The 22,366-nt window shown below is 43.6% G+C and overlaps 2 protein-coding genes across 10 annotated transcripts in view; one reads left to right on the forward strand and one right to left on the reverse strand.

The window, feature by feature from the left end:
- The window catches only part of NBR1 (NBR1 autophagy cargo receptor), a 32,671-nt gene extending 13,874 nt beyond the window's left edge, over positions 1–18,797 (reverse strand). The window contains exons 1-10 of one of the 2 annotated variants that reach the window (XM_044247840.1): positions 18,358–18,797; positions 13,415–13,525; positions 10,435–10,497; positions 9,297–9,315; positions 8,014–8,036; positions 3,694–3,885; positions 2,952–3,029; positions 2,275–2,489; positions 1,396–1,563; positions 904–1,113 (exon numbers count right to left, since the gene is read on the reverse strand). In XM_044247840.1, coding sequence (XP_044103775.1) covers positions 904–1,113; positions 1,396–1,563; positions 2,275–2,489; positions 2,952–3,029; positions 3,694–3,885; positions 8,014–8,036; positions 9,297–9,315; positions 10,435–10,497; positions 13,415–13,516 — 1,070 coding nt within the window. In that variant the 5' untranslated portion in view covers positions 13,517–13,525; positions 18,358–18,797. Of the gene's footprint in view, positions 1–903; positions 1,114–1,395; positions 1,564–2,274; positions 2,490–2,951; positions 3,030–3,693; positions 3,886–8,013; positions 8,037–9,296; positions 9,316–10,434; positions 10,498–13,414; positions 13,526–18,002; positions 18,126–18,357 lie in introns of those variants that run through there. The other variant, XM_044247839.1, reaches the window with a different exon arrangement.
- Positions 18,798–19,002: 205 nt separating this feature from the next.
- BRCA1 (BRCA1 DNA repair associated) overlaps positions 19,003–22,366 on the forward strand; it is a 68,452-nt gene continuing 65,088 nt past the window's right edge. For 7 of the 8 annotated variants that reach the window (XM_044247830.1, XM_044247833.1, XM_044247836.1 and 4 more), the window contains exons 1-2: positions 19,003–19,189; positions 20,112–20,224. In XM_044247830.1, the coding sequence (XP_044103765.1) occupies positions 20,115–20,224 (110 nt within the window). In that variant the 5' untranslated portion in view covers positions 19,003–19,189; positions 20,112–20,114. The remainder of the gene's footprint in view (positions 19,190–20,111; positions 20,225–22,366) is intronic. The other variant, XM_044247835.1, reaches the window with a different exon arrangement.

Consider the following 22,366-nt stretch of genomic DNA (forward strand, 5'->3'; position numbering starts at 1 on the left):
GACGCTTAAATGAATGAGCCACTGAGGCACCCCATAGACAAATCTTAATAAGTAAAAATAAAAAACGAGACAGATTTGGGGTACTTGGCTGGCAACTCCTGATCTCTGGGTTGTAAATTTGGGCCCCATGTTGGGTGTGAAGGTTAGTTAAAAATAAAATCTTACTCCTGAAATGAAGAGCCATGGTGAGGATAAGCATCCATAAATATAAGAACTACAGAGTCAGGCTCTTCAAATCCCAACTGCCTCCACTCAAGAGAAGTCCTACCGGCCAGTCTGGAACCTTATTGGCTGCTCTGTCAACAAGGACTACAAACCACCCTTTAAGAATGCTAGGATCAGAGAATGGGAGTTTTAATTCCTTTTCTTTTTTAAGTTAGAGATTTTTATTCATCTATGTGACAGAGAGAGAGAGAGACAGTGAGAGAGGAAACACAAGTAGGCAGAGCAGGAGAGGGAGAAGCAGGCTCCCCAGCAAACAGGGAGCCTAATGAAGGGCTTGATCCCAGGATTCTGGGATCCTGACCTAAGCCAAAGGCAGACATTTCACAACTGAGCTACCTAGGCACCCCTAATTATTATTATTTTAAGATTTATTTATTTGAGTGCGAGGCAGAGAGGTAGTGTGCATGCAAGCGAGTATGCAGAGAGGGAGAGAGAAACTTCATCAGACCGCCACTGAGCTCAGAGGTCTGACTCGGGGCTTGATCTCAAGACCTGGAGATCATGACCTGAGACAAAGCTGGGTGCTTAACTTGTCTGAGCCACCTGGTGCCACTAAGACGGAAGCTGGAACAGTTTGGGTGTTAGGAACTGCCGGTAAGTATGAGAAAACCTGGTTAATGTCCCGGTTTCGGCTGGCTGAATCGCCAGCTCTGGTGCCCACCCTGGCCCCGCACTTACATCAGCGTGTGTGACTGCAGCAGGCTCTCAGGTCGGCCCAAAGGGGACCTGGGGCTCTGCAGTCCGTGGATGGAACTCCACAGATGAATCTTCCTGTGGAGCTTAAGCTGCTTTTTGAGTTCCTTGACCTCTGCCTTTCGCTGTTTCTTCTCAGCTCGCAACCTTTGCTTTTCTGCCTTAAGAAAATTTTTGTCGACCTGTTTCTGAAGCCTGTGAGGTGACAAATGAAAAGTTTAAAAAAAAAACCTCATAAACAATCTTGAAGCTTATTTGAGCCCCTTGTAGCCTCCATCAGTGCCAGCTTCTAGCTTAACGTCTTCCTACAGTTCTCATTTCTGTCTCATTAGCTTCAGCTCACGGTCCCCGTTGTCACACACTAACTGGAAACGCGCAGGAACTATGGAGACTGTCTGAGGTCCTGTAATTCATGCCCCAACACCACAACCAAGATGCCCTTCTGAGAACAAGGCTTCCATGTACTTATGGCTTTACCTGGCTTGTTCCAGAGCAGCAGGGAGACGAGGGGCGGGGAACCTCGGATGAGAGAAGGCTTCAGAGGAACCCACCACAGGTCTCCGCAACTTCAGCAGGATGTGGTTGGAGTCATGCGCGTACGGCCCCGATTCACAATCTTCACAGATGTTGTAGGATGGGCACAGGCTGTGGGGAAAAGCATGGGAAGTACCAGAGGGAGTGAGAGAGGAGACCGACTTCCATACTGGCTGTCCTACCAGCGAGGTGGTAACCAGAGCCTGTCACCTGGCCATGCCCTGTCTCAAGTTTCTTTTCTTTCTTTCTTTTTTTTTTTTTTTAAGATTTTATTTATTTATTTTGACAGAGAGAGATCACATGTAGGCAGAGAGGCAGGCAGAGAGAGAGAGGAGGAAGCAGGCTCCCTGCTGAGCAGAGAGCCCGATATGGGACTCGATCCCAGGACCCTGGGATCATGACCCGAGCTGAAGACAGCTGCTTAACCCACTGAGCCACCCAGGCGCCCTCAAGTTTCTTATTAATAAAATGAAGGCAACAGCACTTAACATGTATCCATTTCAAAGGAAAATCTACGGGAGCAAGCAAGATAGGAATGCATGTGGAACAACAGGTAGAGAATTCCTGCAGATATAATTTTGTTTTGGGGGAACGTAACTTTGCCTCTGTTAGTTCAAGTGTGTATCTGAACACATCAACAGTCTGAATGGTTACCCTTTCAAGAGTATTTCTCGTGGGTGATGAACAGCTTGTTTCCAGTCTAGAGCTGCTATGCGCACCATCAGAGGTACGTATGCCCAGTTTCCCGATACCTCTCCAGGATGCCAGGAAGCCCTGTTCAGGGGTCTTCTAAAAGCTCCCTGCTCTGAAGGGATGGCTCACCTGCACTGGTAGCGCACACCAACAATACTCCTTTGGCAGCTGTTGCAAGCAATGTGCCAGCTGAACTGGTTTTCTGGCAAAAACAGTGTTTCCTCTGAAATGGGCATTGAGACTTCTGATGGACAGGAACCCAGGGATGGGTTCTGGAGGACTAGCTTCTCGTGTAATTTCTGTTCAAGTTTCTCAACCGTTTCTTTAACCACTTGTTCTCTGAACTAGAATACAGAGCAGAAAATAGGGAAAAAAACCTCAGTTCCAACATTGGGAAAAAACCTGAAGATGTCAAACAGACCAGACACCTCCCTGTCTCCGTATAAGAACATCATAAACAGCTAGTAGCTACTGAATGAATGGACAGAAATGTAGCAAAACGTCTACTCTTTCCACATGTACACTGGTTCAAAGGGGATACCAAGAGATCATTTTGATGAGTAAACTTTAACCTCTTCCTTCTCAAGCACAGAGACTTGTCCCTTTCCCTCAACTTAGATTTAGGCTCCCTCTTTTTCTGATACATCCCTGTAGAAGTGAGGAGGTTTCTGGACTAGAACTGCTCCAGTTTGGAAATGATTAGCTAACCCTCTTCATTCCCCTGCATCAGAGGCAGCAGACGTCTGGGTTCAGCTTTCTCCCACACTCCAATGGCTGCTAAAACCCACACCAGAGAGAACACTCACTGTCTCCAGGTAGCTTGTGAACCAGTCTGGGGGCTTGTCTTGAGGCTGGTCTGCATCACGTGGAGCAAGTGGAAACTGCTGCAAGGAAATACAACCCAAGATCTTGGACGCTGCTTTTTTCCCCCGGAGATATTTATTTTTTCAAAAAGACTTTGACTTATTTATTTATTTATTTATTTATTTATTTATTTGAGAGAGAGAGAGTGTGAGAGAGAGCATGAGCGAGGAGAAGGTCAGAGAGCAAAGCAGACTCCCCATGGAGCTGGGAGCCTGATGTGGGACTCGATCCCGGGACTCCAGGATCACGCCCTGAGCCGAAGGCAGTCGTCCAACTAACTGCGCCACCCAGGCGTCCCTGACTTTTTTTTTTTTAAGTAATTTCTACTTATGTGGCTTGAACTCACAACTCTGAGATCAAGAGTTGCATTTTCTACCAACTGAGCCAGCCAGGCGCCCTTGTTTAAAATAATTTTCCTAAAATGTAGTACTCTGAGGTTTCTTTTGTCAAATAATATAAATGAATGGTCAAAAAAACCCCAATAAAGAACAGGAAGAAGTATGAACGGAAAACAAAGTCTCTATATCACCCTCCTGCCCCTTTCTCCAGGACCAGTTACCCGTTTCCGAAAGTCAGGCAGAGATGGGCACAGTAACTGCCCAATCTCCAAGGGACAGTTCAAATGTTACAACACCAAGAGACGTAAGGCTAGGAAAAATGTAGACAGGTCCATTCCCTTCATACCTGTGCCGCAGGCTCCTCTGGGGTCTTCATGTCTGATCCTAAGACCCTCACCAGTGATGAATAATGTGCAAGTGGCTTCTTCCCTGCCCTCATGATGGGCCGTTTTTCTGGTACTGTTGGCGCTGGGGCTTCGTCGACACGGGAGCCTTCGTGGACTTGCATCTGGAGTTGGTTTCCCTGCTTAACTGCCATCTGAGAGGACACATTATAAAATTAAAACATATTGTGTAATTCTCCTTTCCCAAATGAAAACTCAAAGACATCTAAACAGAAGGGGTACGACGATTTATGTTGAAAATATTAGGATTTACCTTTATTTTATCAAATCTAATGACAATGTTAACAGTCATCCTATTTTTTGTCCAGTATGTTAATCAGGAATGGTTTTATTATCAAAAATACAATAGGTTTAGGATAGCGCTTTATTAGGTGAGATGTTCTCATTAACTGGGTTACTACTTTTCTGTTGAACAGGGTTTTATGTTATGACCCCATTTATTGATTGTAATCTCAACTTTTCAAAAAAAGTCAATCCCAGACTACCACAACCCAAACTTAAAGTTATAGCCTATAACTGTTTGTTTATTTTATTATTATTATTTTTTAAAAATTTTATGTATTTACTTGAGAGAGAGCGAGTATGAGAGGGGAGAAGGTCAGAGGGAGAAGGAGACTCCTTGCTGAGCAGGGAGCCCGATGAGGGACTTGATCCCAGGACTCCAGGATCATGACCTGAGCTGAAGGCAGTCGCTTAACCAACTGAGCCACCGAGGTGCCCTAAGCATTTATTTTTTCATCTGAATAGTGTTTTGGAAAGCATGCTGGAGTTGTTACCTCTTTTTGAAGAGCACCTTCTTAAAAATCCTATGTTGAAAACTCTACTTCAGGGAACATTTAAGGTTCCATGAAGGTACTACAGTGTCCAAGAAGAGAATAGAGGTCAACTCCATCAGTTTCTGGATCTCCCCATTTGTCACCCAGTGACAAGAACTGTTTTATCATCTATTTTTACACATCAAACTTAAAGCTTCCATTTACAAATAGCATTCGGGGCGCCTGGGTAGCTCAGTGGGTTAAGCCGCTGTCTTCGGCTCAGGTCATGATCTCAGGGTCCTGGGATTGAGTCCCGCATCGGGCTCTCTGCTCAGCAGGGGACCTGCTTCCATCTCTCTCTGCCTGCCTCTATGCCTACTTGTGATCTCTATCAAATAAATAAATAAAATCTTTAAAAAAAAATAGCATTCTAGGGGAGGTGAACCATGAGAGACTATGGACTCTGAAAAACAATCTGAGGGGTTTGAAGTGGCGGGGGGGTGGTGGGAGGTTGGGGTACCAGGTGGTGGGTATTACAGAGAGCACGGATTGCATGGAGCACTGGGTGTGGTGAAAAAATAATACATACTGTTTTTCTGAAAATAAATAAATTAAAAAAAATAGCATTCTATGGCAAAAAACTTGAAAGGTATTATTTTAAGATCAGAGATCAGGAAATTTTCTTGAAGGGCCATATAATAAATATTTTAGGCTTCCAGGCCATACAGTTTTCCTCTCAAGTCTGCACAAAAGCAGCCAGAGACACTACGTAATAGGAACAGCTAAGTTCCTATAGAACTTTATTTATAAAAACATACGGCTAGCCCACTGGCTGCTTTGCCAGCCTCTATTCTAGACCATAAGCCAAAAAGCTGGTAGTAAGATGTATGGTACAGTCTGTGGAAAAAACTGCTCAAGAAATGACTATAATGCGGGACGCCTGGGTGGCTCAGTTGGTTGGACGACTGCCTTCGGCTCAGGGCGTGATCCTGGAGTGCCGGGATCGAGTCCCGCATCAGGCTCCCAGCTCCATGGGGAGTCTGCTTCGCTCTCTGACCTTCTCCTCGCTCGTGCTCTCTCTCACTGTCTCTCTCTCTCAAATAAATAAATAAAATCTTTAAAAAAAAAAAAGAAATGACTATAATGCAATGTGTCAAAATATAAACATGGGATCTTAAATATCATATAGCAAGTACTATGTAAAAATGTGTATTAAAAAGTCTTGCTTCCTGAGACAGGACAGGCTTCTAACAACATCTAGACTCTCAAGGTCTGAGTATTTTTTTAAGATTTTATTTGAGAGAGAGAGAGAGAGAACACTCAAGCACAAGTGTGGGGGTGGGAGGCAGTGAGTAGACTCCTTGCTCTGCAGGGCCTATCTGGGGTTCGGTCCCATGACCCCGAGATTACGACGTGAGCCAAAGGCAGACACTGAACCAACTGAACCACCCAGGCACCCCCTGAAGTCCGAGATTTCTGACTATGTAAACAGTGATTATGGGAAAGAATAGTTTTGAAGACCATAGGCTTTTTTTTTTTAGTGAAACTTCTGAGAACAGGGCAAGAGAAAAGCCAGGAGGAGTTGGACAAAGGTGAAAGGGTGTGGGAGACAAGTCCTTACAACAGCTTAAAAACAAAGAGGAAATGGGGCACACCTGGGTAGCTCAGTCAGTTAAGTGCCCAATTCCTGATTTTGGCTCTGGACATGATCTCAGGGTTGTGAGATCAAGCCCCAAGTTGGGCTCTATGCTGGGCAGGGAGCCTGCTTAAGATTCTCTCTCTCCTTCTGCCCTACCCCCTTGCTCCTCTGCATGCTCTTAAAAAAAAAAAAAAAAAAAAAGGCAAAGAGGAAATAGAAGACCACATGAAAACTGGGAAGAAGGAAACTGTGAAGTGTGAGATTGCTAAAAAATGAGTATCTCAGCTAAGAGAAACCAGGGTGGGGCCCGAATGTCCAAAACCAAGAAACTATCTGGTAAATAAGGATTTGTGAATAAAAACCAAGACTGGCTAAACTATTGAATCCAGCGGCACCCGCAATGGCAACAAAAAGGGTAAATCCAGCTCCCAGTTTAAAAACATCTTGCCTTGGGGCACCTGGGTGGCTCAGTCAGTTAAGCATCATTTCTGATCTGATGATTTTTTTTTTTAAAGATTTTATTTATTTATTTGAGAGACAGAGATCTCAAGTAGGCAGAGAGGCAGGCAGAGAGAGAGGAAGGGAAGCAGGCTCCCTGCTGAGCAGAGAGCCCAATGCGGGGCTCGATCCCAGGACCCTGGGATCATGACCTGAGCCGAAGGCAGAGGCTTTAACCCACTGAGCCACCCAGGCGCCCCTCAGCTCAGGTCTTAATTGTGAGTTCAAGCCCTTCCTTGGGCTCCACAATGGGCGTGAAGCCCACTTTAAAAAAAAAAAAAAAATCTTGCCTTTTCCTCCCTAGACCAAAAGTGATTATGGAAAGAAGTTTAGTCATGATTTAGAAGATCATAAAAGGTAGTCAATCTTAATCACAAAGGTGGTAATGAAGGGACAGCTGGGCACACCTTAAAGAACTGACCTTGAGGAAAGCTTTAAGTTATTACTGACAAGCAACAGATAGTGAACTCAATAGTTTGTACCTTAAAGTCTCCCGCATTATCCTCTAACATTCTAGAGGAAACAAGGTAAAGTTAGGAGATGAAAATATGAACCAGAAAGCATCATTTCACAGAGTTATTTTTATTTTTTTAACTATAATTTTTTTAAGTAGGCTCTGCACCCACTGTGGAGTCTCCAGTGAGGGGCTTGAATCCATGATCCTGAGATCAAGACCTGAGCCGAGATCAAGAGTCAGACACCCAATGAATGAGTCACCTAGGTGCCCCTTTGTATTTTTAAATGCTACAATGGTTATACCAAGACCAGAAATGAGAAGGAACAGTAACTAGAAAGAACCTTTAATAACAGGAGTTGCCTTTTGCTGAGGGGTATGTCCCCCTCGTCACACTCTCTCTAAAAATCAGTTCTGCTGTGTTGCATTAGTTTCTGCCCACGGCTACCGGAGTTCAGGTTCTAGTTTTAGTCAATAAATGTTTTTCCCCAAAGATTTTATTTATTTATTTATTTCTCTGCAGGAAAGAGAGGTAGAGAGCACGAGCAGGGGGAGGTGGAGAGGAGAAGCAGGCTCCCCACGGAGCAGGGAGCCCAATCCCAGGACTCTGGGATCATGACCTGAGCCAAAGGCAGCTGCCTAACGGACTGAGCCACCCAGGCACCCCTAGTCAAGAAGTATTTTTAAAGATTTTATTTATTTATTTGACAGAGAGAGATCACAAGTAGGCAGAGAGGCAGGCAGAGAAAGAGAGAGAGGAAGAAGCAGGCTCCCCGCCGAGCAGAGAGCCCGATGCAGGACTTGATCCCAGGACCCTGAGATCATGACCTGAGCAGAAGGCAGCAGCTTAACCCACTGAGCCACCCAGGCGCCCAAGAAGTAATTTTTAAAGAAAGTAAGATGAAATGACCATTACCTTAAGTGCTTCTTCATACTCTCCTAAAAAGACAAAGAACAAAGAACAGACACTGTGATATTTCTTCACCAGCCCAAAAGATTCTATTTAAGTACTGCCAATCCTGACTTTTAAGAATTTCCTGCTTACAATCCTTATACAGGAGCAGCTGCTACCTTTTGGCTGATAAACTCCCCTCCCATCCCACTGCAAACAGAAACTACTAGTAGATTAGTTCTCTCTCTCTCACATCCTCCTCTGTTTACTACTGGAGACTTCCAGCTATGAAACCTCAACCCAGCTGCTTCACACTAGGTTTAGTGACGCTCAGGACGCAAGGGAGTTCATGGGTAGTGTTAATGCAGACAGACCTCAACATGTTGCCAGTTTGGTCCAGACCACTTGCAAAAAACCGAGTCAAATGAATTTTTGTTGTTTCCCAGTGCATATAAAAATTATGTTTCTAATATCTGCAATCTATTAAGTGTGTAACTGCATTATGCCTTAAAAATAAAAGTACACACCTTAATTTAAAAAAATTCTTTACTGCTAAAAATGCTAATTATCATCTAGGCATTTAACAAATCATAATTATGGGTCACAGATCATAATAATATATATAATATAACAATGAAAAGGTTTGAAATAATGAGAGCATTAGCAAAATGGGACACAGACTGAGCAAATGCATTTGGACAAAGTGATGCAGGGTTGCCGTAAACCTTCAATTTGTGGGGGGAAAAAAAAGGCAGTATCTTCAAAGCACAATAAAATTATCATCATTAACTATCGTTAGAGCTGGTTAAAATAAGCTTGGTGGGGAGCTAGTCTGGGACCCTGACCTTCATACAGAACACTGTTCCAAGGAAAAAGGCGTTCAAAGCTCTGAACAACTAGCCATCTTATAAATAAGTTCTGGGAATACCACTTTATGTTTGTAAGCGGACAGTAATATATGTACCACATCAGGGACAAAGGCAACACCAGGAGAATGGAGTTGTATGTTTGAATGCGAGGCATATTTTCAGAAGATTAGTGTCTTAAATTTTAAGAGACCCTTCATTAAAGCTGTCCTTAGGGTCCAATCAAAGGCACTGATCTATACACAAAAAACTGCTACAAAATAAAAATCTGCTATGTAACTAAGGTCCACGGCTGAGTGAATGAGATGTCAACTTACTGTATACTAAATTCCACTCTAAAGTAAACACTGCAGCAATATCTGAGTGTAAATGGAAATGTATACACTCAAGAACAGACTAAAGCTTTTAAATAAAGCTGAACAGGTTCTCTCAAGAACTCACCTTGACTATTAATGGATACCTGTAAAAAGACAAAAGCAACAGTGAATTATAAACTTCCTGTCAAATGAACATTTTTGTTGCTAGGACCAGCCTCACAGGTAAAATGCACAATCTCAGACTGGGGGCTTTTCCAGTATAATGAACTGATTGTGAATAATAATTAAGGACTTTTTAAAAAGGGTTTATCTGGGACGCCTGGGTGGCTCAGTTGGTTGGGCAGCTGCCTTCAGCTTGGGTCATGATCCCAGGGTCCTGGAATCGAGTCCCGCGTCGGGCTCCTTGCTCGGCAGGGAGCCTGCTTCTCCCTCTGCCTCTGCCTGCCTCTTTGTCTGCCTGTGCTCGCTCGCTTTCTCTCCCTTTGTCTCTGACAATAAATAAATAAAATCTTTAAAAATAAATAAATAAATAAAAATTAAAAAAGAGTTTATCTGACAGACAGAGATCACAAGCAGGGAGAGAGGCAGGGAGAGGGGGGCAGGGAAGCAGGCTCCTTGCCCTGCTGAGCAGACGGCCTGATGTGGGGCTCAATCCCAGGACCCTGAGATTATGACCTGAGCCGAAGGCAGAGGCTTTAACCCACTGAGCCACCCAGGCGCCTCAATTAAGGACTTTTATTGCTTAATTTCTATACCCTCCTTTTATTTCAGGTACATTAAGAGGCAGCATTTATAGTGGTTAATAGCCTGGGCTCTGGAGCCAGAAGGTATGGAATGAACCCCTAACTCCACTATTTCCAAGCTTCTGTGCTTCTGGGCAAGTCACTTAGGTTCTCTGGGCCTCAGTTTCCTCATGGGTAAAATATAATAACTAACACTTAAAGCACAGTATGGTTATTAGTCTGACACGTAACCACTCAATAAAGGTTTACCATAAACTAAATGGTGGCTTGTGGTATATTTCAACTATATCACTATATAGTTTTAAAAGTTCTCTCTCAAATTTCCTTCTTCAATGTTGCTTCCTTATTTCTCAATTCCATCTCGGATGCCACCGTCAGCTCAGAACATGCGATTATCAAGTACATTTAAATGACTACACAATGAAAAAACACCAGTCTGAACTTTTTGATTCACCATCACTCTTGAGAAAGAAGATCTGTTTTCTGAACAGCTGCCCATGGGTATCATCATATACTTACCTCTTCATTTTCCTCATCCAGGTATTTTATTTGAATAGTGGTCAGATCAAATGAAACTTTTACCTGCAAATGAAATGTACATGCTATATGAGGTTGTTTAACAGAAACCCAGGAGTCATAAAAGAAAGGATGGGTATATTTCAATACATAAAAATTAAACATTTAAAAGGCATAAAAGAAAAAACCATGAACAAAGTAAAAAAAAAAACAAAAAATAGTTGAGTATTTACAACTCAAAACAAAGGGTTATTATCTGCAATACACAAAGACCGTCTGCAAAACTGCTAATTGTTAAGATTTTTTAAAAGATTTTGTTTATTTAACAGAGAGAGATCACAAGTAGGCAGAGGCAGGCAGAAGAGAGGGGGAAGCAGGCTCCCCGCTGAACAGGGAGCCTGATGTGGGGCCTGATCCCAGGACCCTGAGACCACGACCCGAGCTGAAGGCAGAGGCTTTAACCCACTGAGCCACCCAGGTGCCCCTGCTAATTGTAAAGATTAACAACCCAGGTAAAAGGGGGCAAAATTATATAGAGATTTCATACAAGGGAAATCACATGAGCCCAACAAATATATGAAAAGATGTTCAAACTTAATGGTAATCAGAACAATGCAAATTTAAGCAATGAGATGTCATCTCAACAGAATGGTGAAGAAAATTTAAAGCTGTGATATCCAACATTGTCAAAAATTCAGGGCATTGTCATCTATTTATTGACTTATTTTTAAAAGATTTTATTTATTTATTTGAAACAGAGAAAGGGAGAGAGAGAGCGAGAGCACACAGGAGCAGGCGCAGAAGGAGAGGTAGAGGAAGGCTCCCATCGCTGAGCAGTGAGCCCCATGTGGGACTTGATCCCAGGACTCTGGGATCATGATCTGAGCCAAAGGCAGCTGCTCAACCAACTGAGCCACCCAGATGTCCCTCTTTTATTTATTTTTTAAAGATTCTATTTATTTGAGAGAGAGATACAGAGCATATAAGCCAGGGCAGCGGCTGGCAGAGGGGGAAGCAGTTTCCCTATTGAGCAAGGAGCCTGATGCGGAGTGGGAGGCAGATGCTCTATACCTCAGGGGCTCCTTGTCATGCATTTCTATAACGTGCTACAGTTGTTCTGCAAAGCACCTGGCAGCATCTATTAAAATTTAAACTTACATGCATTGTGACCCATTAATCTCTCTTTAGGAAACCATCCTACAGAATAGTACGCAAGTTTTATAGACAAAGAAATCTCTCCTGTAGTTTATTATACAAAGGTAAAAAGCAAAACAACAAAAAAACCTATTTCGCCTTGGGGGCACTGAGTAAGTGAAATAACAATGAACTCAAAGATACAGATAACACACTGGTGGTTGCCAGAGGTGGGGGTGGGAGGTGGATGAAATGGGTGAAGGTGGTCAAAGGTACAAACTTCAGTTATAAAACAAGTCAGTCCTGGGGATGTAATGTACAGCATGGTGCTCTACACTGGCGTATATACCTTGCTGTATATCTGAAAACTGCTAAGAGCACAGATCTTAAAATTCTCATCACAAGAAAAATAACTGTCACTATGTGTGGTGATGGATGTTAGCTGGACTTATGATCATTTCGCAATATATAAATACACAGACTTGTTATGCCATATACCTGAAATCTAGATAATGTTATAGGGCAGTTATACCTCAATTAAAAAAAAACAAAACAAAACTAGATACAATCTTTCAGTAAGAAACAGTTAAATTATGGTATCATAACACCAAAATACTACGGACAATCCATACCTTTAAAAAAGATGAGTGTGGACCCTTATCTATTGATTGAGAACTGTCTGTAATAAACTGCTGGGGGGAAAAGCATGCTGCAAAATTATGTTTATAATATAACCCAGGACGAAATCTGTATGAACATCAAAACTGTGTTAAGTATATATAGGGCTTTTAACACTGGTTATCCCAAAGAGGTGGGAATAGTGGATGGAAGGAGTAGGAAGATAGTAACTTTTCCTTTTTGTATGTTTGGATTGTTTAACTTCTTATAATGGGCACCTATTACCCTTTTATAATTTATAATTTACAGTAAAGAAAAAAGGCAAGCTATCAGCTCATTTAACTACTAGAAAAAGAACACTAACTATATTTGATTTTTAGATCACTTCACAAACAGACCCAACTTTCTGGTTAACCACCTGTTTAGGACAGTATTTGCTGGAAAACAGAGAACTAGATCAGATCATCTTGTGAAGTCGCCCTACTATTTTTTTTTCCTTCTTAGTTATCATACCACATGACCAAATAAAAGCAAGTTTTTACCAAAGGGTTCGCTGGATAAACACAGCTGCACAGGAAGTAAATCATTCGCTATTGCAAACCAAACAAAAACAGAAGAGTACAAAGGGCAAACCAAGAGGAGGAAAGGCATTGACAACATAAGAATAGGTAAGTAGCTAAGCACCTGTGGAAGTTTTTTCTGCTAAAAAAAATTTTAAGTAGGATCCACGCCCAGTGTGGAGCCCCAAGCAGGGCTTGAACTCACTACCCTGAGATCAAAACCTAAGCTGAGTTCAGAAGTCGGACGCTTAACCAGCTGAGCCACCGAGGTGCCCCAATGCTCAACTTTTAGGTACTCAACCTCTGCCCTAGCAGTAAGAACCATCAGCTTGCAAAATGTTAGGTCACATCCGTGGTGCTTCACAAACTGCTCAGGCAGGAGAACATTTAGCTGGGGCCTGGAAAGGGTAGGGCCCGCACCAATTCATTCCTCATGCTGTTTCTAAAATTAACAGCTTTTTAAATTCTAACTGCAAGTTAAAGAATTTGTACCCTGGTGCTGGTGGTGGTGTCGGTGGTGCACAGCCATATGAATACTTAATCCCCGTAAAAAGTAATTTTCCAAAAGGCCTAGAAAAAGGCAAATAGGACAGCTGTGAAACAACGGAGCTAAAAATAGCGGTCTTGAAAAAATTACACTTAAAGGAGGGAGAAACAAAGTTAACACTCACCATAGCTTCCACATCAGCCCAAGTTGTATTTTCTGGATCGGAAACCAGAAAGCTTTGAGTTTCATTTTTAAAAGTCACATTTAGAGTAACCTGTGGTTCCATGCTGTGGGGCTAGAGCAGAGAGGATGGGGAAGAGAGAGAACACACATTAGGGCCAGTTCTATAAACTAGGGCACCTGGGTGGCTCAGTCGTGATCTCAGGGTCCTGGGGATCAAGCCCCACCTTGGGCTCTCTCTGCTCAGCAGAGAGCCTGCTTCCCCCTCTGTCTCTGCCTGCCTCTCTGCCTACTTGTGATCTGTCAAATGAATAAATAAATATCTTTAAAAAATAATAATAAACTGTATAAATAATCACTCAACAAATGCTTGTAAAGACCTAATACAGGCTAGGCCAGGAAGACACGACCGTGAGTAAGAAAGGGTCTCTGCTCTTCTGCTATCTATTTAAAAGATTTTACTTATTTACCTGAGAGACCAACAGAGAGGCAGAGTGAGTGCATGAGCAGGAAGGAGAGGGAGGAGCAGGATCCCAGCACCCTGAAATCATGACCTTAGCTAAAGGCAGACACTTAACTGACTGAGCCACCCAGGCGCCCTCTTCGGCTATTTATAATCTGGTGGGTTGCATAAAACACATCTCACTGTTTTGTTTTTCCTTAAAGATTTTTATTTATTTATTTACTTGAGAAACAGAGTGAGAGAGCGAGCAAGTTGGGGCGGGGTGTGGTCAGAGGAGAGAGACAAGCAGACTGTGCTGAGCACAGAGCCTGATGTAAGGCTTGATCCCCAGAGTCCGAGATCATGACAGCAGCCGAAACCAAGAGTCGGATGCTCACCCAATTGAGCCATCCAGGCGCCCCTTTGTGTGTGCTTTTTAAAAAGATTTATTTATTTTCGAAAGAGAAGAGTGCACATGAGCAGCGCTAAAGGCAGAGGAAGAGAAGGAGACTCCCCGCTAAGTGCAGAGTCCCACCAATCCCATGACCCCAAGACCATGATCTGAGCTGATATCAAAGAGTCAGAGGCCCTTAATATGATTAGTTAAGTCAATAGAGACTACCAGTATCTGCTAGTAGTAGGACAGAACAGTAAAACCCGTATAGGTCTCTACCCTCAGGGAATTTACATTCTCATAACTCAAAAGTGACATTCTACATTTTTTCTTGGAAAAGCAGCCCTTCCTAAATTGAGCAACCCAGGTTTTCTATTATATCGGGTTTAACAATTTAGAGGACAAAATACTAGCTAAGAAATTACACCGGGGTAGCAGTCAACACCTTTCATCCAAGTTCACTTTTTTTTTTTTTTTTTTTTTTAGTAGTTTCACTTTCTTTTCTTTTATGGAGAATTTCATATATAAAAGCAGAGTAATGGGGGCGCCTGGGTGGCTCAGTGGATTAAGCCGCTGCCTTCGGCTCAGGTCATGATCTCAGGGTCCTGGGATCGAGTCCCGCATCGGGCTCTCTGCTCAGCAGGAAGCCTGCTTCCTCCTCTCTCTCTCTCTGCCTGCCTCTCTGCCTACTTGTGATCTCTCTCTGTAAAATAAATAAATAAAATCTTTAAAAAACAAAAAAAAAGCAGAGTAATGGACATATAATTAGGAAACTCAAGGCTACCCTCATTTCATTTATACTTCCGTACTGCCCCCACCCAATTCCCCCAACACAGAGTGACAGCAGTCAACTGCTTTAAACTAACCATAGCAATCTAATTAAAAAAAGAAGTATTATGGGAAAATTTAAATATATATAAAATAAAAATTAATATATAATGAACCCCTAAGGACCCATCAGCTATCTTCCGTAATTATCATCAACACAGGACTAATCTTATTATAGCAATACCTGATCCCTATTGGATTATTTTGACAGCCATTACTTCTTTCCTAAAATTGAGCATGTAAATCTTAAAGTGGTTTTTTTTTATTAAGATTTAACTTTTTATTTGACAGACAGATCACTAGGAGGTGGAGAAGCAGGCAGAGAGAGGGAGAGGAGGAAGCAGGCTCCCCGCTGAGCAGAGAGCCTGATGCAGGGCCGATCCCAGGACCCTGGGATCATGACCTGAGCCGAAGGCAGAGGCGTAACCCACTGAGCCACCCAAGCACCTGGAGCATGTAAATCTTAAAAAAAAAAAGGGGGGGGGAGCTTTTTGAAAACCATGATACCATTATCATGTTGAAGAAGTTAACAATTCTGTAACTGAATATCTACTCTGGTCAGGTCAATTTTTTTTCCTTTAAAAATTCTATTTTTTTTTTTTTTTTAAGATTTTATTTGACAGAGATCACAAGTAGGCAGAGAAGCAGGCAGAGAGTGAGGAAGCAGGCTCCCCGTTGAGCAGAGAGCTCAGGCAATGCAGGGCTCTGCGATGCGGGTCTTGATCCCAGGACTCTGGGATCAGGACCTTAGCTGAAGGCAGAGGCTTTAACTCACTGAGCTACCCAGGTGCCCCTAAAAATTCTATTTTTAAGTGGTCTCTACACCCAACATAGGGCTCAAACCTAAAACCCAAGACCAAGAGTTGCACATTCTACCAACTGAGCAGGCCAGGCAACCCTCTGGTCAGTTTTTTTTTTTTTTTTTTTTTAAAGATTTTATTTATTTATTTGACAGAGAGAAATCACAAGTAGGCAGAGAGGCAGGCAGAGAGAGAGAGAGAGGGAAGCAGGCTCCCTGCTGAGCAGAAAGCCCGATGTGGGACTCGATCCCAGGACTCTGAGATCATGACCTGAGCTGAAGGCAGCGGCTTAACCCACTGAGCCACCCAGGGGCCCCTGGTCAGTTGTTTTTAATTAAGGATTTTATTTACTGATGAATTGTTAGATGGGTTTGTTCTTAAGACTTCATGAAAAATAGTTTGCTAAAATCCAAACCAAAGTTGTAACAAAAAAGGTCATCTTTTAAACATATTCATCAACAGATCTTTAAAAAATCTCTTCAAATAACCAGATTCTGCTCTAGGCATAGGAGGTAGGAGATGAGTAAGACTAAGTCTCAGCAGTTTGCAGCATACTGGGGGAGGGAGCAAAAGGGTTGAGAAGAGCTGGGTCTGACACATTACTAGTCACGTAATGGTGAGCAAGTCATTTAACCCGTGAGCTTCAGCCTCTTAATTTATAAAATAGGTCAAATAAAAACGGGTGTGCAAGTTCTCTGAAAACGTTACTAAAACATAAAAATGATTACAATAAATCAGTCTTTAAAAACCAAAATGCAGTGCCCTGTGAAACAATACAATTTGAGGCTGTTATTAAAAAGGACCTTGAAGTCTCTGAGGATCAGGGATTTTTTTAATCCCAAATCAATTACCCTCCAATTTTTTCCATTGTCTTTATCTAGAGCCAAGTTCACTACCAAAAAAATATCAGTTTCTGGCACCAATCTGCTGACATCTAGTATTCATTTACATGGAATGCAATTCTTGGGGTCCTTAACATTTGGAGAGATTTCCTGTCAACTCCCCAGATTCTTGGGCAAAAAAAGTATCAGGGAAATGAAGTAACTGGTTCAGTCAGCCAAAAAGTAGATATTCTGAAACATGTTCTCACTTTTCAACTTCTGAGAAACCCTTCCACACTTTTGAGACTCCAGGAGGAAGGAAACTAACTCCCCTTTTCTCAAATTACACAATTAAAATTAGTTTAGTTACCCTGGAGCTCATCCAGCTGGTAAGGCTGATGAGAGAAAACAGGAAGTGGGGGATTCTAGCTAAGCTGGATCATATCCAGGTCTTCATAAAGAATTGCCTATTTCTGTTTGGCTTTTATGTGAAAATTCTTTCAGCAAGAGCATTAATCTTGAACTTGTGGAAATACCAAAGCTATGGTTAGGACCATCTGCCCTTGTAGGTTTAAAGCCAGTGAAGTCAGATGGCTGGGACCCAAGCCTTCAGCTTTCAAAACTGTCATTATTAGAAGTTCATGCCACTCGCTCACCTCTGCTTGGCACAAAATAGTTTTTCCTCTACATCAGTTTTTTCAGGATACCAAAAATCCCGTTAATGAAGCAGACCTGGCAACCTGAGCTTTGATTACTATCTCCACCAAAGGCCTGACAAGCTATCTGGGGGTTAAAATGTGTGACCGATAGCTGGGTGTTTGAAAAAAGGAAAAAAGGTGTCCTTTCAATACCTGAGTTCCCTGACCAAGGAGACTCCTTTATGAAGTTCTCAACAAGCGGAGGGGGATGGGGTTGGGAGGCTTTGGGCAGTGTCATTTTTTTCCCCCTTGCAGACTTCATCCTAGTCTTCCAGTTATCGTTTCCTAGCACTCCACGTCCCCAAGACAGTGTCACCACCCTCTGAGGACTCTCTCGTTTTCTTTGCTTAGGCCCCCTTTCTGCGAGTCTTGGCCTTCCATCAGCGGAGGCTGAGGTTCTGAGCCACGGAACCTCCATTTCTCTGGCAGTATCCGGCCGCTCAGTCAGAACGGCTCTCTCATCTGGTCACTGACAAAACTGGCTGCTCACGGACACAGGAAAAGTAGCCCCCCCCCTTTTTTTTTTGCAGGATCCCTTCCTTAAACTTCCCTTAGCCCTCTCAGTGGCGACGTGCTACCACCCCTCCGTAACCGCAGCTGCTTTCTTACCAGCTCCCGGCCCCCGGGGGGCGCCTGCCGGAGGCCAGTGCAAGAACCGTTCGCTGCCAGCTCCGCTGCTATCCCTGCGGGGTGAATCTAACATGGCGGATAGAAATAGGGCCTAGTCCCCAGTTTCTGAGTTTCCGACAAGATGATTGGCTCTTACTAGTTGCCCCTCAAAACGATCATCCCACTGATTGGTCAAGCCTGGCTGCCAGGGGCGGGGCAGGAGCTGCCAGAACAGCACAACAATAACAAACACTGGGGTAGAGGGGTGGAACTACGAGTGCGCAGTCGTGGTGCGAAGCCCATTTCCCCTTCCCAGGTAAATTCCGCGCCCTCCGAGTTCCCTTAGGTCACTGACCTTAGTGGACTCCTTGCCCGAGACTCGCGGGGCTGGATGGGAATTGTAGTCTTCCTGGGACTTGTAGGTTCTTTAGCCTATTCGCCGCTTTCAAGATACGAAAACCTAACACTCCAGTCCATATCTGTTGACGTGCATAAGCGCACGGAGCTCTTCAAACTATCAACTGGTTAGCCATGAGAATCGCGCCCGCTTCTGGTGTCCAAAGCGCCTCTCCATAAGACTACAGTTTCCAAGGAACACTGTGGGGAAGACCTGTCGATCCGCAATGCATCCTGGAAATCGTAGTTTTCCCCACACAATCCTTTTATTTACCTAAACTGGAGACTTCCATGCGGCAGAAATGGTGAGGGAACAGGGCCCATTTTTTGCGACTGTTTCAGCACTATCTTGAGCTCATATTCGGACTTCAGGTAGTGATTCCGGCCCTAGTCCAGCAAACTGTGACGTAATAAGCCGCCAGTAGAAGCGTAAAGGTGAGGGGGCAGGGGCCTAACAGAAAACTCCGGGAGAATTCCGTCTCTTCCGTCTCTTTCTAATTACGTAACGGGGGATAGAATGGATGACCAATCGGGAGCCCGGAGAGACTCTCGGCCTCTTTCTGCTCCGCCCTTCCGTAACGGGTTTCGATCTCGTATTCAGAGAGGTTCTCGCTCAGTGGCTGCGGCCAGTTTCCATGGCAACAGGAAAGCGCGGGAATTACAGATAAATTGAAAGTGCGACTGCGCAGCGTGAACTCGCTAAGGCTTTCAGGATTGAGGGTGGTCCGGGGGGTTTTCAGGGAACTGGGTCCCTGCACCCGGGAAGCCCCGACACTTTGCTCTGAGTGAAGGTGAGCGAGCCCATGGGAAGGGAGAGGGTCTCAAGTGTGCTGTGAGAGAGCAAGATGGGTGTTACCTGGCAGGGACCGGCAGAGGGTGGGAACCTGAGAAGACTAAGACGTGAGTCTGGGGAAATCATGGGGATGGGGGCATTTTGTGGGTCTCGGGGCAGCGGAGGCACAGAGGATAAGGAAGGGGGCAGGGTGTGTCCGAGGGGGAGTCCTGATAGCAGGAACTGGAATGTGTCCTGGGGAGCATCATAGTATAAAAAGACCGGCTGGTATATGTGAGAAGGAGATTCTGAGGAGGAAACGGGGGTAGGAATGTGTCCGAGAATAGGAGGCTGGATTTTGTCGGAGGGACAGCCCTTAAGAAAGAACTGGCTTCATACGCGTTTTTGAGAAGGGACAGGAAGAAAGTAGAGGGGCGTCAGTAGTCACCGATGCTACCGGCAGGGACGTACCTAAAGAGGATCCTGAAAGAAATGCAGACCAGTGGGAAACACTGGGGAAGAGCAGGGGTGGGGAGCGTTGGTTGGTGTTGGGTTTGTTTTTGTTGAGGTTGATTTTCACCAAGAAAAAGAAAAGAGCCAGGATCATTGGAGAAATATGAGGCTGCCATCACTCACCCAGTCACCCCGCTGTGGCTTTTTTTTTTCTTGGAGAGAGAAAAAGACCAAAAGGAAGTTGTTGGAGGCTTTATGGGGGGTGGGGGAAGAAGGCAATTTAAATGGTCTTAATTACCAAAAAAACACAGCTTTTAAAATTAAAAAAAAAAAAGCTTTTGATATTAATTCTGTGATTGGTATGATTTTAAAGCACTCCAGTCTAAATTTCTTGTTTCAAAATCACATTTAATGAAACTAGGCTGTTCTTAGAAACCTTTCAAAGTAATGTGTGTGTGTGCATACAAATATACACATATATATTTAAGCTTATGCCTCAAAATTCAGTGGAACAGGAAGAAATGGATTTACCTGCGGATCGTGTTGAAGAAGTACAAAATGTCCTTAATGCTATGCAGAAAATCTTAGAGTGTCCAATCTGGTAAGTCGACAGAAGGGTTTATTAATTTGAGATTCTTCTTTACTTGATTATATCCGATGCAAATAAGCAGAATTGACCTTGCATATATTAAGAAAAAATTATATCTATTAAGATTAAACTATTAAATTTGCTTCTTTTCTTAACTTGAGAGCTTTGGGAATATAGGAATTTACTCCTTTTTCTCCACTTTGTCTCTCCCCTTCCCCTCCCTTAACACATTCCGCTCCCCTATCTTTCCTAGCTCGTAGACTGTCTTGATTGATTCTACTTGGGCTCAGAGATCTGGTTTGGAGTAATTGGCCTTTTCATCCAAGCTCTAAAAACAGCTCAGTCACTTGGAAAAGGCATAGTTATTAGTGGCAAAATAAAATCACAAATGATTTGTGCTTGTGAGTGGGTAGGTCTTTGGTTGAAGTAGCCTTATATATTGAAATAAGAATACTTGGTGGACTGGGTGCATGCCTGGGTGGCTCAGTTGGTTTAGCGTCTGCATCCCTCTCAGGTTATGATCCTGGGATCCTAGAATCAAGCCCCAAGTTGGGCTCCCTACTTAGTGGGCAATCTGCTTTTCCTTCTCCCTCTGCCCCTCCCCCTTCTCGAGTTTTCTCTTTCTCTCTTAATAAATAAAATCTTTAAAAAAATAAAAATATAGGGGTGCCTGGCTGGCTTAGTTGGCAGAGCATGCAACTCTTGATCTTGGGGTTGTGGGTTTGAGCCCCATGTTGGATGTAGAGATCACGTGAAAATAAATTTTTTTTAAAAAAGATTTATTTATTTGAGGGGCACCTGGATGGCTCAGTGGGTTAAAGCCTCTGCCTTGGGCTCAGGTCATGATCCCAGGGTCCTGGGATCAAGCCCCACTTCGGGCTCTCTGCTCCGCGGGCAGCCTGCTTCTCCCTCCCTCTGTCTCTACCTGCCTCTCTGCCTACTTGTGATCTCTGTCAAATAAATAAATAAATAATCTTTTTTTTTTTTTTAAGATTTTATTTATTTATTTGACAGAGAGAGATCACAAGAGGCAGAGAGGCAGGCAGAGAGAGAGAGGAGGAAGCAGGCTCCCTGCTGAGCAGAGAGCCTGATGTGGGACTCGATCCCATGACCCTGAGATCATGACCTGAGCAGAAGGCAGCAGCTTAACCCACTGAGCCACCCAGGCGCCCTAAATAAATAATCTTAAAAAAAAAAAAGATTTTATCTATTTGAGAGAGAGAGAATGAGAGAAAGAGAGAACTTGAGAAAGGGGGGGGGGTCAGAGGGAGAAGCAGACTCCCTGCTCAGCAGGGAGCCCCGTGTGGGACTCTCCACTCTCCCTGCACTTCAGGATCACAACCTGAGCCAAAAGCATTCGCCCAACCAACTGAGCCACCCAGGTGCCCAAAAAGAAAATCTTAAAAACAAAAGAAAACAAAAAAACAGAATACTCCAAATCATCAAAACCTTTGGCAAGTCTCTGACTTTTTTTTTTTTTTAAAGATTTTATTTATTTATTTGACAGAGAGAGATATCACAAGTAGGCAGAGAGGCAGGCAGAGAGAAAGGAGGAAGCAGTCTCCCTGCTGAGCAGAGAGCCCGAATGCAGGGCTTGATCCCAGAACCCTGGGATCATGACCTGAGCTGAAGGCATCGGCTTAACCCACTGAGCCACCCAGGCGCTCCTAGTCTCTGACTTTTTGAGTACACCTTTATTTTTCTTCATCTATAAAGAGGGAGCTAGAATATTCAAAATATTCAAGGTTTTTCTGTTTTTGTTTTTAAGATTTTATTTAATCATTTGACAGAGAGTGAGAGCACAAAGCCAGAAGACAGAGGGTGAGGGAGAAGCAGACTGTCCAATGAGCAGGGAGCCTGATGTGGGACTCGATCCCAGGACCCTGGGATCATGACCTTAGCTGAAGGCAGCTGCTTAACTGACTGAGCCACTCAGGCACTCCTCAAGGTTTTTTTTTCCAGTTGAAACATAATTTATCTACAGTGAAATGCAGAGATCTTAAGTGTGCAAGTCAATGAGTTTTGACAAGTGTCTACATCTGTGTGACCCAGTCAAGATATAGAACAGATCTGTCACTCCAGGAAGTTTTCTTGTGTGTATTCAGGAGCTCTTAATTTGCTGACCCTCCTCGATGCTTAGAGGCCTATGGCTAG

This window comes from Neovison vison, chromosome 5 (genome assembly GCF_020171115.1).
Source record: "Neovison vison isolate M4711 chromosome 5, ASM_NN_V1, whole genome shotgun sequence".
In the NCBI taxonomy this organism is placed as follows: Eukaryota; Metazoa; Chordata; class Mammalia; order Carnivora; family Mustelidae; genus Neogale; species Neogale vison.